This window comes from Ambystoma mexicanum, chromosome 6p, assembly GCF_040938575.1.
Source record: "Ambystoma mexicanum isolate Mex_15411 chromosome 6p, UKY_AmexF1_1, whole genome shotgun sequence".
In the NCBI taxonomy this organism is placed as follows: domain Eukaryota; kingdom Metazoa; phylum Chordata; class Amphibia; order Caudata; family Ambystomatidae; genus Ambystoma; species Ambystoma mexicanum.
Genome location: NC_090935.1, coordinates 653,037,245 through 653,052,957, shown reverse-complemented (window position 1 = coordinate 653,052,957; position 15,713 = coordinate 653,037,245). Strand labels below are relative to the sequence as shown.

At 45.4% G+C, this 15,713-nt stretch overlaps 1 protein-coding gene across 1 annotated transcript in view; it reads left to right on the top strand.

Annotated features, from left to right (window-relative positions):
* Positions 1 to 6,703, top strand: part of MCCC2 (methylcrotonyl-CoA carboxylase subunit 2) — a 501,365-nt gene extending 494,662 nt beyond the window's left edge. Inside the window, exon 17 of the mRNA XM_069627517.1 lies at positions 6,489 to 6,703. Within this exon, the coding sequence (XP_069483618.1) occupies positions 6,489 to 6,606 (118 nt within the window). The 3' untranslated portion in view covers positions 6,607 to 6,703. The remainder of the gene's footprint in view (positions 1 to 6,488) is intronic.
* Positions 6,704 to 15,713: the final 9,010 nt, after the last annotated feature.

The window sequence follows — 15,713 nt, the reverse complement described above, 5'->3', positions numbered from 1 at the left end:
CTGCATAGACAGGGGGCAGGTGCTTTTGGAACTGGTGTATTACGTGGTGAGATTCTTACTTCATACATGCCAACCCTCCCGATTTAGGCAGGAGACTCCCGATTTTACAGTGAAAAATATTGCTATTTTTCACGTTCTCCCGCCTAAAATAATTATTTTTGTCTCCCGATTTCTTTTATGAAATTTCCCTCACAGGAGCGTTGGCATGTTTGTTACTTGTCAAACTGAGATGGACACCAAACTAGTGATGGTTGGTGCGCATGGCACCCAGTGGCTTATGTTGGTTATTTGGGCCCTCCCATGACTGGATTTGATATCCCACACAAATAAGTACTGGTACGAGGAAGAGGGACATGGAGCTAATGCTCAGATTACTACCCAGTGATCTTCATTACTCCTAGTCCCATTATTCCTCATCATGGTACTTGCATTCTGCCTCACCCACTCTGCATGGAAGGAGTGGGACGATTAAGTGGTTATTAACTGAATGTTGGTGGGACATGGGTGTTATATTCCTGCTGAAAAGAGCAGCGCATTTGAACAGAGTGAACTTAAAGAAAAAGTTCCTTACAAGTGAGTACTGTGACGGGTGTGATGTTTGTCCGCAGGCCCAAGGGTGTTGGGGGACTGTGGGGGGTCGATAGGCCAGCGGGGCCCTGGTGGCGGGCGTCGCACAGCGCAGCAATGAAAGACGCGACCACTCGTGAGCTTGCATAAACCCGGACTGCCCCTTTGGTGGCAGTTCCGGTGATTCCTTTATTTTTGGACGTCACTTGGTACACGGAACTATCGGGGCACATGACACCACATTCCTCCCCAACTTGGAGATGTTTGAACAAATGATTTGACAACATGTGAACTATACATCTGTATAACTGTGCCTCATTCTAAATCTTCAGGCTTTTACCTCGGCCTGATCGTCTGCTGGTAGATCCCGTCCACTACGTATCCTTGGAGGCCGGATGACGGTTTTGGTCTTTCTCTTAGGTGGTATCGGGGATTTTCCCTCTCTGGGTTGTCTACTGCTGGGATTTTGGATCTGGGTGTGTCCTCCTGCTGGCGGGGTGTCTCCAGCTCTCTTGGGGTGATGTAAGCTCTAGGCATCATTTTATTTCGAGGTGTATGAGGTGGTGGCAACTCTTCCCTTCTGGTATTGGCTTCTCTTCCCATAGCTAGGGTGGTACTTTCCGGAAGTGCGATATGTTCCTTGTTACAGTCTCGCCTCCACGGGTGGCTGTGACCATGCTGTGGTTTGTGGCACTGACTGTCCATGGTTGGAATTCAAAATTGAGGGACATTTTCTTGGGTGTGGCTCGGTTCTTGACAATGACGGTGTCGACTGGTGTTAAATCTCTATAACAGGCTTGACGGGTGGCGGTGTCTTGCTCATTTTGCCTTGATCGCCTGGCGTCTATTGCGGGGATATCGGGCTCAGGGGCTATCCATTGTGGGTGTATGGGGAGTTCCGCTTGCATAGGTACCCCAAATATGAGGGCAGCTGCGCTGATCCCTGTCGAGGAGTGTGGAGTTTGCCTGTGCGTTCTAAGGAAGCGGTGGACTGCTTTTAGCCACGGGTGTCCTCGTTCTTTGGCGATGCGGATAACTTTGTTGAGTGATCCCATGAATCCCTCTGTGTCACCGTTCGCTTGCGGCCAACTTGGGGTGATCCACTTGTGTCTCAAGTTTGTGTCTTTAAAGAATGTGCGCAGCTCTTGGCTAGTGAACGGCGGTCTGTTGTTGCTTCTGACTTTTGATGGAATTCCGTGTGTTGCAAAGATCTTTTCTATTGTGAGGATCGTGGTTTCAGCGTTCGTGGACATCACGTGTTCCACTTCCGGATAGCTGCTGAATTCATCGATTACGAGTAGGTACCCTTCGCCGGCGATGGTACAGTGGTCCATGCTGACTGCTTCCCACCGCTTGCTGCTCCGTGGGCGCTGATGATGGGTTCTGGGTTCTCAGCCCTGCGGGAGGCTTGGTAGGCTGCGCAGGACTCCACCAGTTCTATTACTCGCTGTTGTATGTTGGGCATCCACATTCTGGACTTTAGATACACCGTTGTTTTGATGATGCCTTGGTGTCCGCTGTGGGCTCTCTCTTCTAGTGATGTGGGCAGTACGATCCGGTGGCCTTGAGGAGTATTCCTTCAGGGGCTACAGAGTTCATGTCGGATTCCGAATAGTGCTCAGAGTTTTTCTTGAGCCAATGTTGTACGATGAGTCATGGATGTTAGGTAGGTCTTCCAGTTCCCGGACTGGATGGCGGTGGTGGTATGTTTTAGGATGGTGTCTGCTTCTGTCTACTTCGCAACTTCTCGCAGGGTCAAAGCCTGTGGCCGGGCGCAGGCGATTACATGGCATACGTGTTCATCTGTCTCTCTCGCGTGGCAGTGTTCTTTATCAGTGGCGGGCCGTGGGTGGCGGGACAGGTAATTGGCTGGGTTATCCGTTCCTGGGCGGTAGTCCACTTCTATGTTGTAGGGCTGTAGCTGCAGCATCCATTTTTCAATGCGTGCTGGAGGGTGAGGCGCTGAACCTCGGAATATTGGGATTAGGGGCTTGTGGTCTGAGAATACTTTGGCTTTCTAGCCCAACAGATATACTTTGAAATGTTTGCATCCCCATAAAATGGTGAGGGCTACCTTCTCTATGAGGGCATAGTTCTGTTCAGGTTTGGTGAGCACCCGGCTGGCGAATGCGATGGGGTATATGTTTCCTTCGCTGTCTGTTTGGGTCAGTACTGCTCCTAGGCCGACTGGACTAGCATCAACGAGGAGCTCGGTGTGTCTTTTTATGTCGAAGAATGCCATGGTTGTGCAGGCTGACAGGGTGTCCTTGATTTGTTGGAAGGCTTGTTGGTGGACGGGTGTCCACTCCCACTTCTGATCTTTCTTCACCAGTTCTCGGAGTGGGCTTGCGATACTGGCGAGGTCTGGAATGAATCTTGCGCAGTAGGTTGCCATCCCCATGAAACTCCGCACTTCGGTGGCAGATTGTGGGGCTTAAGTGTTTTTGATATCGTTTACTTTTGAGGGTTCTGGTGACACTCCTTTTGCATTGAATATGTAACCGAAAAAGCATAGTTCTTCCTTTGCGAATTCGCACTTCTCTGCATTGAGTGTTAACCCGGCTTCTTCTAGTCTGCCTAGAACTGCTGCCAGGCGTTTGTAATGTTCTTTTTCGTTGGATGCGTATACCAGGATATCATCGCTAATGTTTGTTGCTCCCTCTAGACCTGTGAGGACTTTGCGGATTTCATGTTGGAATACTTCTGCGGCCGACGAAATCCCAAAGTTTAGCTGCTTGTATCGTCTCAGACCAAGGTGGGAGGAGAATGTAGTGATGTATCTCGACTCTCTAGCTAGCCTGAGTTGGTGATAGCTGGATCTGAGGTCTAGTTTGCTGAATATTGTTGCTCCTGTTAGGTCGACAATGAGTTTGTCTATTGTTGGGGTTATGTGGTGTTCTTTTCCGATGGCTGCGTTGGGGAGTCTCATATCAATACAAATTTGTACAGCATTAGGTTGTTTCGGTTTTTGAACAACCACCATGGGGGATACCCATGGGGTTGGGCCTGAAGTTTTCTCGATTATTCCTGCTTCCTCAAGCTTGGCTAGTTCTTCTACGACTGCTTCTCTCAGGTGGAATGGTATTCGCCGGTGGCGTACAGCCTTTGGTTCGAGGGTGGGGTCTATGTGGAGCTTGATGGTTCGCCCTTTCAGGCATCCGATGCCTTGGAATATCTTCTGGTGTTGTTCTAGTTGGTCATTGAGTTCTTTGTGTTGGATGCTGAAGGTGAAATGTATTAGTTTTAGCTTTTCTGCTGTCTTGCAGCTTAACAGTGTTTCACAGCCAGCATCCACGACGTATACTCTTGCTCGGCAACTGGATTCGTTGTGGGAAAAGTCTGATTTGAAATACCCTTGCACGGGCAGGGGTTTCTTGCATCCGTTTGCGTATAGTCGAACTTTTTTCTCATGGAGTTTGGGTTTTGGGCAAAGTTCGCTGAATGCAGTAGTTGGCATTACATTTACTGTTGCGCAGGTGTCGATGACCACCCGCAATGGTTTCCCGTTGGAGATGATTGTGCACGATGGTCTTTTCCGTTGACGGGATCGATGTGGCTCGACCGCTGAGATAAGGTGCACTTTGTGTTTTGTTTTGGTCCCTCTTCTCCGTTTGTCTTTGTCCCTTCTGTCGGGAGACTCGCTGTCCTCACTGTCTTCACTTTCGCTTGTGTCTGGGGATCTTTGGGCATGATCTAATGCTCTCGCTTTTCCTTTTCTGTCATGTAGGTAGGGCGTTTCCTTGGGTGCAAATTTCTTCCGGCGCTCTTGCGTTTGTCGCGGTGCTTGTTCTCTGTCGTTTCGGTTAGGCGGGTTTAGGCAAACTGCCGCGTAATGGTTGAGGCGGTTACATTTTCGACATGTTGACCTCATGCGGGACAGGACTCGCCTTTATGCCATGGGCCACCGCACCATCTGCAGGTCTTGTCTTTTCCTTGTGGTGTTTGTGATCTGGAGGTGTTGTTCTTCCGCTCGTGTTTCTCTCGAGTGCTCTGATGTCTGGATATGGCTGCAACGTCTTCTGTTGGTTTAGGGTTGTCGAGCGGCAGTCTTTGGATGGCTGCTTCGATTACCGCTACCTGGTCTTCTGTTTGTTCGCGGAGGCGAGCCATTTCCAGGATGCGGGATAGGCATATGTTTTTTCTGAAAGGATGGCTCTTCTCAGCTTCTCCGATGATGTGCCGTCGATTATTTGGAGACGGATGGCGAATTCCCCGTTGGGGAATTCGCAGCCGACTGCCATTTCGCGTAAGCATGCGTGGAACTTATCGACTGTTTCGGTTTCCCGTTGCCTGGCCATGCAGAAAGGAAAGCGTTCATAGTCAGGGTTGAGGTCTGGTTTAAACATGTTTGTGAGTGTGTTCATTGCTGCGTCATAGTTGTTTGCGTTGCCACGGTCTGGGGTGGCGTTGAATAGATGTAGGGCTGCAGCCCCAATGTTGAGTAGGAGGAATGTGCGCTTCTTCTTTGCCACTGTGATGTCCCTCGCATCGAGGTGCATTTCGAATTGCTGTAGCCAGATTTCCCAGCGGATGGCTGCTCCGGTGGTGAATGGGTCGAAAGGTGGCATGATCGCGGTGAGCGCTGGGTCAGGGTGATCTGGGGTGGTCTTTCTCCTAGTCGATGAGCTTGTGCTGGCCCTCACGGGGCTGGTTTCGGGGCTAGACATGGTGAGATATGCTGCCAGGCAAGGGGGGGCAGTTTAAGGCTGGGTGCTTTTGGGTGCACTCACTGGTGCTTGGAGCTGGTGCCTGGACGTGGTGGTCGAGGCCTTCTGCTTGCTGAGTAGACCAGGGCCGTGTACAGTTCAGGAGTCTTGCGGGCTGTGTTATACAAGTGGTGCAGGAGGTGTTAGATGGCTTGGGGTGAGTTTCGCTACGGAAGCGGCTTGTTCCAGCTTCCGATCCGTCTAGCGAAGGTTCCGGAATGTTGGGGGGTTAAAAATGAGGCTCTGCTAACACGCGTGTTATTGCGCGGCTCCACAAGGCTTGCTGGGCGTGATGAGGCCCAGCAAGCCTCGTACAGGCTTTTTTTTTTGTACACGTGCGTGGCGTTCCTCACGGCGTCCTCGTCACCAGTGTGATGTTTGTCCGCAAGCCCAAGGGTGTTGGGGGCCTGTGGGGGTCGATAGGCCAGCGGGGCCCTGGTGGCAGGCGTCGCGCAGCGCAGCAATGAAAGACGCGACCACTCGTGAGCTTGCATAAACCCGGACTGCCCCTTTGGTGGCAGTTCCGGTGATTCCTTTATTTTTGGACGTCACGTGACCCGGAACTATCGGGGCACGTGACACCACAACGGGGACGAGTGGGAGTAATGAAGATTAGCGGTAAGTAATCAGAGAATCATTTGCATCTTTAGAATTGCCAGCGGTAGACGTTGGAAATTAAGTGTGATGAAATATGGATGAGTAGCTGAGTTTGAGGCCCTTGAAGCTGGGTTCCAATCCCACTTTCAACATTTGAGCGGAAAATAGGGTGATTGTCCGTTTTTATATCACGCTACCTCAAACGTTAAATTGTATGTAATGTAAAGTAAATGTGTACTATTCAACTGCCTATTTTGCGGTTAACAGTATCACACTGCATGCCCTCCCACACCCGCTTACACTTCACATCCTGTTTTCTGTAACCCATACCGCAGCAAACACACACACAATTATCTCATAGCCGTTTAAACATCATTTGAACAAACAAACCTATATACAGTGCCGTAAGAAGATAAACTTGACAGGACTCTGCCAGGTACTTTTAAATCAATATTACACTGTAGACCCATTTCATTTTTGTATTGTTGAACGTGTACTGATTTTTATCTGTTTTCCCTAATAGCCATGTAGTTGTTGAGTTCTAAATGCTGACCGTGCTAATTGTATGGACGCATAAGATCTTTCCACAGGCCACTTACCTGATCTTTTCATTTGCAGGTTGTGGGATGATGGTATCATCGACCCAGCAGATACCCGCCTGGTGCTGGGTCTCAGCCTCAGTGCAGCACTAAATGCACCTACACAAAGGACGCAATTTGGAGTTTTCAGGATGTGATGAAACTGTCGTGCAGTTTTTGGACAGCACAAAATCATGGTTTACAAAATTCTATCATTCGAAATGTATTTAAAATAAACATTTATTAAACACTTAATTTCTGAATGTGTCATTATTTGTACCAGAGCAGTGAGACATGCCATAACATGAAACAAAGCTTGAGTTCTAACTCATGTCATGTGCTCATGTCATCAGGTTGTTGAGATCCTGTGCAGGCGCCTAGTAGAATGTTGAGGCTGCAGGGGTTCTAGTGGCTTTTCACTTTCGGCCCTTCCTCACAGTGGCAGCCACTCGCCCCCTGCCTTAATGTGTATACTGTCTGCATCCCTGGCTTTATTCCACACAGCAAGAATTTGGCACAAGTTGTAGAGGTCCTATTTCCATCGCTGGCTCTACCCATGTTCCTTCTGCCGGTACGGTGGCCAACTTTAGAAAATGGCCTTGCAGGACACTTTAGATGTTGGGGTGCATCAGAAACAATTGTTGGTGTCCCTATTTCCCTAGTATCCACCTTTAACGCAAAATGAACATCAGAGGCATTTTAACAGATATACAGCACACACCAAAATGTAACTGTGTGATTGTTAGGCATACAGGGTACTGACCAAGGACCTGTGTGGCAAAACACCTGTCGGCCCCAACATATACCTATGTGTTGACATCACAGAAAATAACATTAGAAGGAGTGGCATAAATCTTTGATATGCTGGAGAATCACTGGCAGTGATACTAAAAGAACTTTTCACGTGCAAGTGAAGAGACAACTACATTTTTGTTGTAATGTACATGACTGGTCACTATTAATATATTTAGGACCTCTTTAGTGTATCAAACCATTAGAGAGGATTTTTTTTTTAAATAGCAACTTCTAAAAACTGCATCACTTCTAGAGACTCACAACATTGGCTGATAAAACACAGTAAGATTAAATGATTTGCTGAGGATCACACATTCTGGTTAAGTGTTGATATCAGAATGTGGGCCCAGGCTGTCATTTAAGCACTTGACCACATTTATTCCCAGCTGTAGTGCATTTAAGTATGTGTTAAGGCAGGGCTTGCAAAATCTACCAGCCCACTCACATTGGTGAGGAGATTTTTTTAACGCTGAGTACCATTTGCAGGGTACTTGACCTTGCTGGCGAGTATGGGATGTTTGAAACCTTCTTTGACATTTACTGCCAACAAACTTTGTTTGCAGTAATACAAATAATGGTTTTACTGTGCATGGCTAGCCTTTAGGTGTCAGCATTGCACTGAATATGAAGTGTGCTTTTGGTGACGAGCAACGTTTTTTAGAAACCAGAGGGAAATATTGTATCACCTGTTACCAAGGGGCGAGTGAATTTCTCGAGTATGTAGGTCTAGTGTGATTTTTAAGAATTTGCAAGGCCTGGTTGAGGTTTGGGTTCATGAGCTTCAAATAATTCGTTTTTAAAGCACCTTCCAGAAAAATGTTTAGGTCGCTCCCACTAGAGCAGGAAGTGGTAGACCTCAAACCGGAGTACTGTGAGGCCAGATGCGACAGAAAATATTGTCGGACTCACTACGAAGTCTAAAAACGCTTGTTAAGTTGGTGCAAGCAAACAATAGCAACTTATTTGCCGAAAAGGAAGAACGCAGGGCAAATCACTGCAATAGCTGAAACTTCAAATCATGGTGATTTACAGGTCGCTATTGAGTGTTCTCATCCAGTGGAGACTATACTTGAAACTACAGGGGAGGAAGCTCAAACCATCACATACACTCTTCCCATCCCGGTTGGATATGTTAGATGATATTGCATCAATTGTACCTTCGCTTTCTGTAGCTGGCAATAACATGTTATCTGTCCTGGCGCTGACAGCTAAAGAGATTGGACAAGCCAAGGTACCGGAAGATGAGAGAATAATGAATGACCCAATCTCCTTCAATTGTTTGCTGCTATTCAAAATATTTGCCACAGCTTCCGGCCCCAAGACTAGTCCATGCAGGTAACATAGATTGGGTGGATATCCCTGAAAAGGGCTGTGATCAGATAGTGGCACAATTTAAAAAATGGTGCGGCATATGATTTGTGAACACCTGGACAACGGCCTGGACCTTCATCTGTTTTCAAACTCCCAGCAATTGAAGAACCCTCCTCACAATTCCTCCTGCTGAAGACTTGTCCGATTACGGTGGTGACAACCGGCTAAACAGGAGGACTGGCCATGGTTAGTGAAGGCTCTGGTAGAAAAACTGGGCCTCACAAGCTCATTTCTTGGAACTGTTGTGGCTTCACAAACATGACAAAACTATTTAAGCATGCTATAACTTTAAATGTGGATACAGCCATATTGCATGAGTCTATGTTAACTGAACCGCTAGTGATGGAAGGCCACAAGACTTTTAACACTTTGGCCACCAGGGGAAAGGTGGGACTTCCCCTCGGTGGTGTCTCTAATGCTATCAATTTTAAATTAAGCATGACATCTTCTCTTGTCGCCTCTGTCGGATTAACGAACTGTAGACTATAGTGAAGTATTATTACTCAATCTGCATTTCAGTCCCCCAAAAATCTTATTGATCACCATGCATCATCTGAGGAACTTTTTACAGTGTGGTTGTGCGACGGGCCTCAGACTAACCTCATTATAGCCAGTGATTTTTATTGCAGAACACACATCAGTCAACAAAGTATCTCCAAGCTATGACTCTAATAACAGTGAAAATCGGCCAATTAAAATTCATGCCCTTCTTTGGAATTCCCTTATGGCAACATGGGATTGTTCTGTCTTGTAGCCAACTTTTTTTCATGACTATCCAAGGTGCATGGTGATATGGACAAGGGGTAATTTGTTGTAATGGATTGATCATGTTTTTATATCTTGAGACTTAATGCCCTTTTGCAACAATATTATAATCTTTTTTAAGGGTTACAAGGATCATGGTGTACTCGCATTTCCGTTGGAAAACCCTTGTTCAGCTTTTCAATATAATACGCAGGACCCACATTTGGCTTTATTAACTCCAGATAATGGGAGTAGATGTATTAAATGGAACACCACTTTGATTAAAAAAAAAATTACTGATTTACTTGCAAATTCAATTTGGGTATCTGATGATCTTAATGTGTTTTCTGGGTTTACTGTATGTGGTTATACAAAGTTGATATCTCGGATATTATCACTTGTTGGTAACAAAGGAAGCATCAGTCATTCTAAATGCACTCGACATATGTATAATGATTTGATTGCCCAAGCCAAGAAAGATAAGCGACATTCTATAAGGAAGCTGCTACAGTGTTATGGCTCGGACCCAAAGGTTTTAGATTCGAAAGGAGAATGATACACCAATCCTATACAAATTTAACAAAATGCATGAAAGACTATTTCTATCATGCATAGAGACAGAATATGCTTAAAGCGTTAAGTATTACCAACATGATATGATTTTGGGACATAACGAATAAAGGGCAACATAAATCTAAGCCCTACATGAATGTGATATCAAAGTATGTGGGTAGGATATTTTTCCGAAATATTTAGGCAGAATTAATCCTGTGTGGCTGAATATGTGCGTGGTAGCAACTGTGACGTAATCCTGATAATTAATCCGTCTAAGGCCCCAGCATCAGACAAATTGGCTCCACCTAAACTGAAGTATGACCCTATTTTATGGTCTCATTTGCGTCATGAATTGTTCATGGAAGGAATCTATAACCAAGTATTGCCACTGACTTGGCATGAAGCATATATCATACCTATTTACAAAAAGGGCGATAGAAAGGCTGCTGCAAATTATCGCCCCACCTTGACACCCCTAGCAAAGTTTTCACCTCTTTAATTTTAGAGGAACTGGATATCAGGGTTATGAAATTCCAACTGCTATCGAAAATGTCAACTTGGCTTTCGGGAGGGCTTCGGAATGACCTTAAATGGCATGATACTGAGCCATCTAAACCTACAGGCCAGACATTCCGTAGCACTTCCAATATATATCTCAAGTTTAGACTTGACCATCAAATTCAATAGAGTACCCCCCCTCCCCCCGAGATAGACTTTGGAAATTACAAACATGGGGACTTCCGGAGAAGTTAATAGGTCTTATTACACTCGAATACGAAAATCAGGGTACGGTTATCGGCAGAAGGGCATCTAGCTTGCTCAATCAAAAGATCCCTGGGACTGAGACAGCTTTTCAACTTGTACCGCTCCAATATCGACCCTCTTTGGTTAAAAACACGGGCCCTGTCAGTGAGATGAGTCAAGTTGGATCTGCACTGGTTGGCATATGCCGCTGACATGCTTTTATTTGACCCTGCTCCTGTAGGGCTCCAAAGGAAGTAAACCACATTTTGTATACACGCACTGGAAAACAACTTGGGTCAAATTAAAGATTTTAATCTTTACAAACAAAAGATCCATGAGGCGAATGTCTTGCGTAGTCGGTGAACAGAAACTGGAATCGGTGAAATGTTTAGAATAGCTGGGATTCCAAATACATCAAAATTCCACTTAGGCACAAAAGAGACAATACGTACCAGAATTTTCCCGCTGATGGCCCAGTCAAAACGAGTATACAGGGCCTGATGTATGTTTTCGATAACCCCATTGAGCACATTTTATTGTGAAAAAGTGGCCCCATCTTTACTTTATGGCATTGAGACTTGTCTTTATGACCTAGGGCCATTTATTAACTCTTATCAATGGTACTATTTGGAAAAGAGTGTTGGCTCTACCCCTTTGTGTTCCAAATTCTATTATAAGACACAAACTAGGTCTCACTTCACACAAGTCATTAGCACTGGGGCGCAAGTTAGGCCTCTTGGCAAAAACTTTGGACCCTAAGTAATTGTCTTTTTTTATTGATCTGAACAGTAATTTGAATCAAGGGAACAAGGTGGCATCGCTTTTTGACTACACCGCCCAACTTAAAGTCTTGTTAGAAAGTATTGACAGTGATACTGTTGAATTGCTCCCTAATCGTAATAAAACAAAGCTTAAGTCATATGGAAATGACTGGTGTACAACTGGAGACAGACTACACTCGGATTTCCTGTATACAGAATATGTAAAAATCTCGAGGAGTAGAGGGGTCCTATTGCTACTTTTTCCATGTCAGAAATAGCGATATTTGTACTTAAAATGTAAATGTAATTTTTACCGACGTTAGAATGTGAGGGTCCAAGCATGGGCACCCCGAGTACACTCGGCACCTGTCAAAGGTGCGGGGATACTGCAAAAATAAAAACCCTAAAACATCTAATAATTTACTGTCCTTACTTAAATGGTGAACGGATTATGCACTTAGTGACTGCGCATATATGAATTGTGACAATGCTGTTGAAAGTCTGTGGCGAAAGTGGGGAAAACGTTTAATTGATTTTAAAACTTTGCAGGTTTTTAAAAACATCTTTGGTAATGTATGTTGAATATGACTTTTTCCTTTAATGATTTGAGTTCCTAAATATCCTACCGGGTAGGATGGGGTAAAGGAGTTATAGGGAAGGGGATACCACCTCTCGCCATCCGGTGTCCCACTCCCTGAAGACCCCTCACCCAGGTGATCCTCCCGCACTGGTCCACCCCAGGAGCTGGATCCAAAAGCCATGGCCATGTCCTGGCCACCTGGATGACATATCCCCGGAGACAAGTGGGTGAGACACCTTTTGGTTTCTCGCAAGCCTCATTTGTCAATTTTCTGCCATCATTTGTCAAGTGGGGCCTCAAATGCCCGAGATATGCCAGTTTATGAGAGGGTGATGGAGGAAGAGGCAGACAAGAGGATGCAAGATTATAAAAAGAGGTGTAGAGAGGAGAGATAAAGATTATATGGGGCAAGAGAAAAGCTGAGAAAGCATTGGGGGAAGAGTGAATGTGTGAGAAGGAAAGAGGACAAGAGAGACATTAATGGGGAGAGACAGGTGAAGGGGAGAAAGTACAATTGTGCAGAAAAGATACAGAGAGCAAGAGAGAAAAGCAAAGGAGGTAGTTGAAAGAGGCAGGGATGTCTTTTTAGGGCTGAATAGAATGGTGAGCAAAGGAAAACATGGCTGGAAGGGATTGTCCTCATTCCTTCCAAGTCACCTCTCGAGTAAGTTGCACTTCCCTATTTAGCTTAATCCCGTGACCATCTCAGCAAACCAGCACAAACCTCACAGACACATTTTGATTCAACCTGTTGTCTTTCCATAAGAGCTGTTTTCTCCCATCCCACAACACTGACATACTAAGTGCGCAAATTAACTTTGATTCAATCAAATATATGTACGTGTAACCCTTTCCTACAAGCTCTACATTAATTTCAGCCACCAGTGTACATGAGGTGAAGCACTCATGCCCCCTCCGTCAGCCCAGTGGTGTAGACAATTTATAGAGCTGGAAGGGATGTGGGTGCAGGAGTACTGAGGGGGCACCATCGTTTTAAATGATTCACGGTTAGTGGCGCTGGGTTATTGGGTTCATAGCACATTCTGACCGTCAAAGTAGAAAATAATAACAAAATATCTGCTGTTTGGTCGTTATAATTTCTATTGGAAATAATCAAATGTTCAAAGATAAAGTACAAATGCCTATGTAAAGTGCAAATACTTCCGAAGTTACTATGCACATGCCAGTGGAATCGCTGCAACCAGAGGGATTAGAGACTGAGTGACACCACTCTGGTGTGAGGGGGGCTTGAGGGGATTTTGAAAACTTGCATTCTAGTCCTGGCAGAACAGACAGCTAGTAACTGGTTCCTTGGGTCAGGTGCACAATGGAGAAGGAAGGGGGAGGTGGAAATCAGCGTAGAGCATTATAAAAGAGGAACAAGAGACACACAGAGACCGTGGGTTATTCGGGTGAGGTCAGGGGGAAAGGAGGCGGAGCAAGACACCAGGCAGAGGAGGAACGGTGGAATGGCGCGTGGCCGAAACTGTGATTAAGATTGTTACAGGTGCAGTGTTGGATTGTGAAAGAGAGTGGACCTGGGTATAAGTGTCTGTGAATTAGTGGAAGATGAATGAGGGGGTAAGAATGTAAGAGAATGAGTGAGGGTTAATGTCAGTGGGTGGAGAATACTGGGGTCGAATGTTGAAAGGTTACGCAGACCATGCTAGGTTTAGAACCTATGACCTACATCACGCATAGATCCCAAAACAAAATAGGTGATGGCTGGATGGTTTGGAATTAATCCTAACCCTTTGGCATTGCTCTGGGCAACCGTCTAAGACCATCGTTCTTAGTCTGGCAAGCCATTACAAAAGGGGAAAGACCATATGCAAATCAGGCTTGGTCCCACCCGTAACGGGGCAGTCCAGCCCGAACTGCTTGGATCTTTAGGCCCTGGAGGCACGGGACACACTGCTGGGCATACCCGTTCCACTCGGGGTGACTTAAACAAAACAAAATAGATCCTAGCACTAAACGCTTATGTTGCTGAGCATTCAAACCAGCTATGCCTCCTTAGATTTGCATGCCACATAATGTGTTAGTACATTGGTTCTAGGGGTTATATTTCTTAATGACATAACACTTCTTCTTACATGGCTTAGAAGCAGAAGGAATATGTCATAGCCCACTAGTAAAACTGATAATAGAAGTGTTATATTTTGTTTTAAAAAGGCCCGCAGGTGACAGAATCGGGTGGTGGATATAGATGCCCCAATACATGATTCTTCTTAACTGCAAAGTTGATTAAACAGCATACTTGGACGCAGTTTGATAGTTAAACAAGTTAAAAGCTCGACTCTGACATGTGCCAGCCTGCATTTTCTAAGTCCATGCTAAATCAGCCTTTCATCCTCCTGCACTTGATAAATTAAGTACTATTACATTTCATAGTAATCACGCTTAGAACCAGGAGTCAGACATGCAGTTCTATATATAAAAATGAGATATTATACCAACTATTTTTCCTGGATATGTGACAATCTAGGCCACAGTGACATCAAGTGGCATTTTACAGAAAATGATAGGCCTCAGAAACCTAAAAAAATCAAGTTGACTTTAAATAAGAAGCTCTGGCCCTTGTGAATCCTGGCTGCCTAGCCTATATGGACAATCTCTACACTTCAGAAGTACCTTTGCAAATATAGTACATTAGAGAAAGCCAAAAGACACATGAAATAAGGAAGGCTTCTGGCAAGGGCTGTTGCGATGGAAGATTTCACATGACTACAGAGTACAAGTTAGGCTCATGGTTCATGACCGTAGATACTTCTCCATGCGATCACTCTATCGTCTTTGCCTCAATATCCACTCCTTCCTTACTCTCTGCATCTATTACAACTATTACTAAGCACATGTTTCCCTCCTCCAAACTCCCTGGCCTACACCACTCTCTCTGCTGCTACGCTGAACTCACATTTCCATCCACTGAAGAAGCCTTCACTAACTTTCACACTGCTCTTTATGCTCCTTTCTCCTCTCACTACCCTCTTACTACACTGACTCATGAATCCTCCTTTGCATGGCCTGGGATTACACCTCTCATCTGCACCCTGAAAACAAAAATGCAGAAAAAGCTGTGCCATTGGCAAAGGCCAAAACACTCCTGATCTCTCACTATTCCACTACTCTTGATTCTGCCAAATGTGACTTCTAAGTCTTTCATTTTGTCTCAATCCTCGCAACCTAGGTGCCTCCAAAAATCTCTCAACTCAATTATCTCTCCAAGCCCACCTCCATCTCCTCTACTCTTTCTGCAAATGATTTTGCTTTCTACTTTGCCTCTAACATTTCTACCATTCATAATACCTCACTAAATACCTTCTATCACCTCCTCCTTCTCACTTTTCTCCACCACTTCTGCACTCCTCTCCCGCTACTATGTCTTCCTTTGCCCCCGCCAGCCCTGATGACATTTTTGCCCTACTGCTCCAGGCAAACCCTTCCTGTAGTCCCACTGACTCACTGTCCCTGCACATTGTGAAGCACATAGCTCCCAGTGTTGCTCCTCATTTTACTTCCCTCTTCAACTCTTCTCTTGATAATGCCACTTTTCCTTCATCCAATAAAACGGGTACTGTCATCCCTCTCCTTAAGAAACCTACATCCTAACTGTCCTGCTAACGTTTGCCCTGTCCCTCTTCTACCACACTATTCCAAAATTCTAGAGCGAGTAGTATTCAATTGACTCACTGAGTTCCTTGATGCTCGCAAC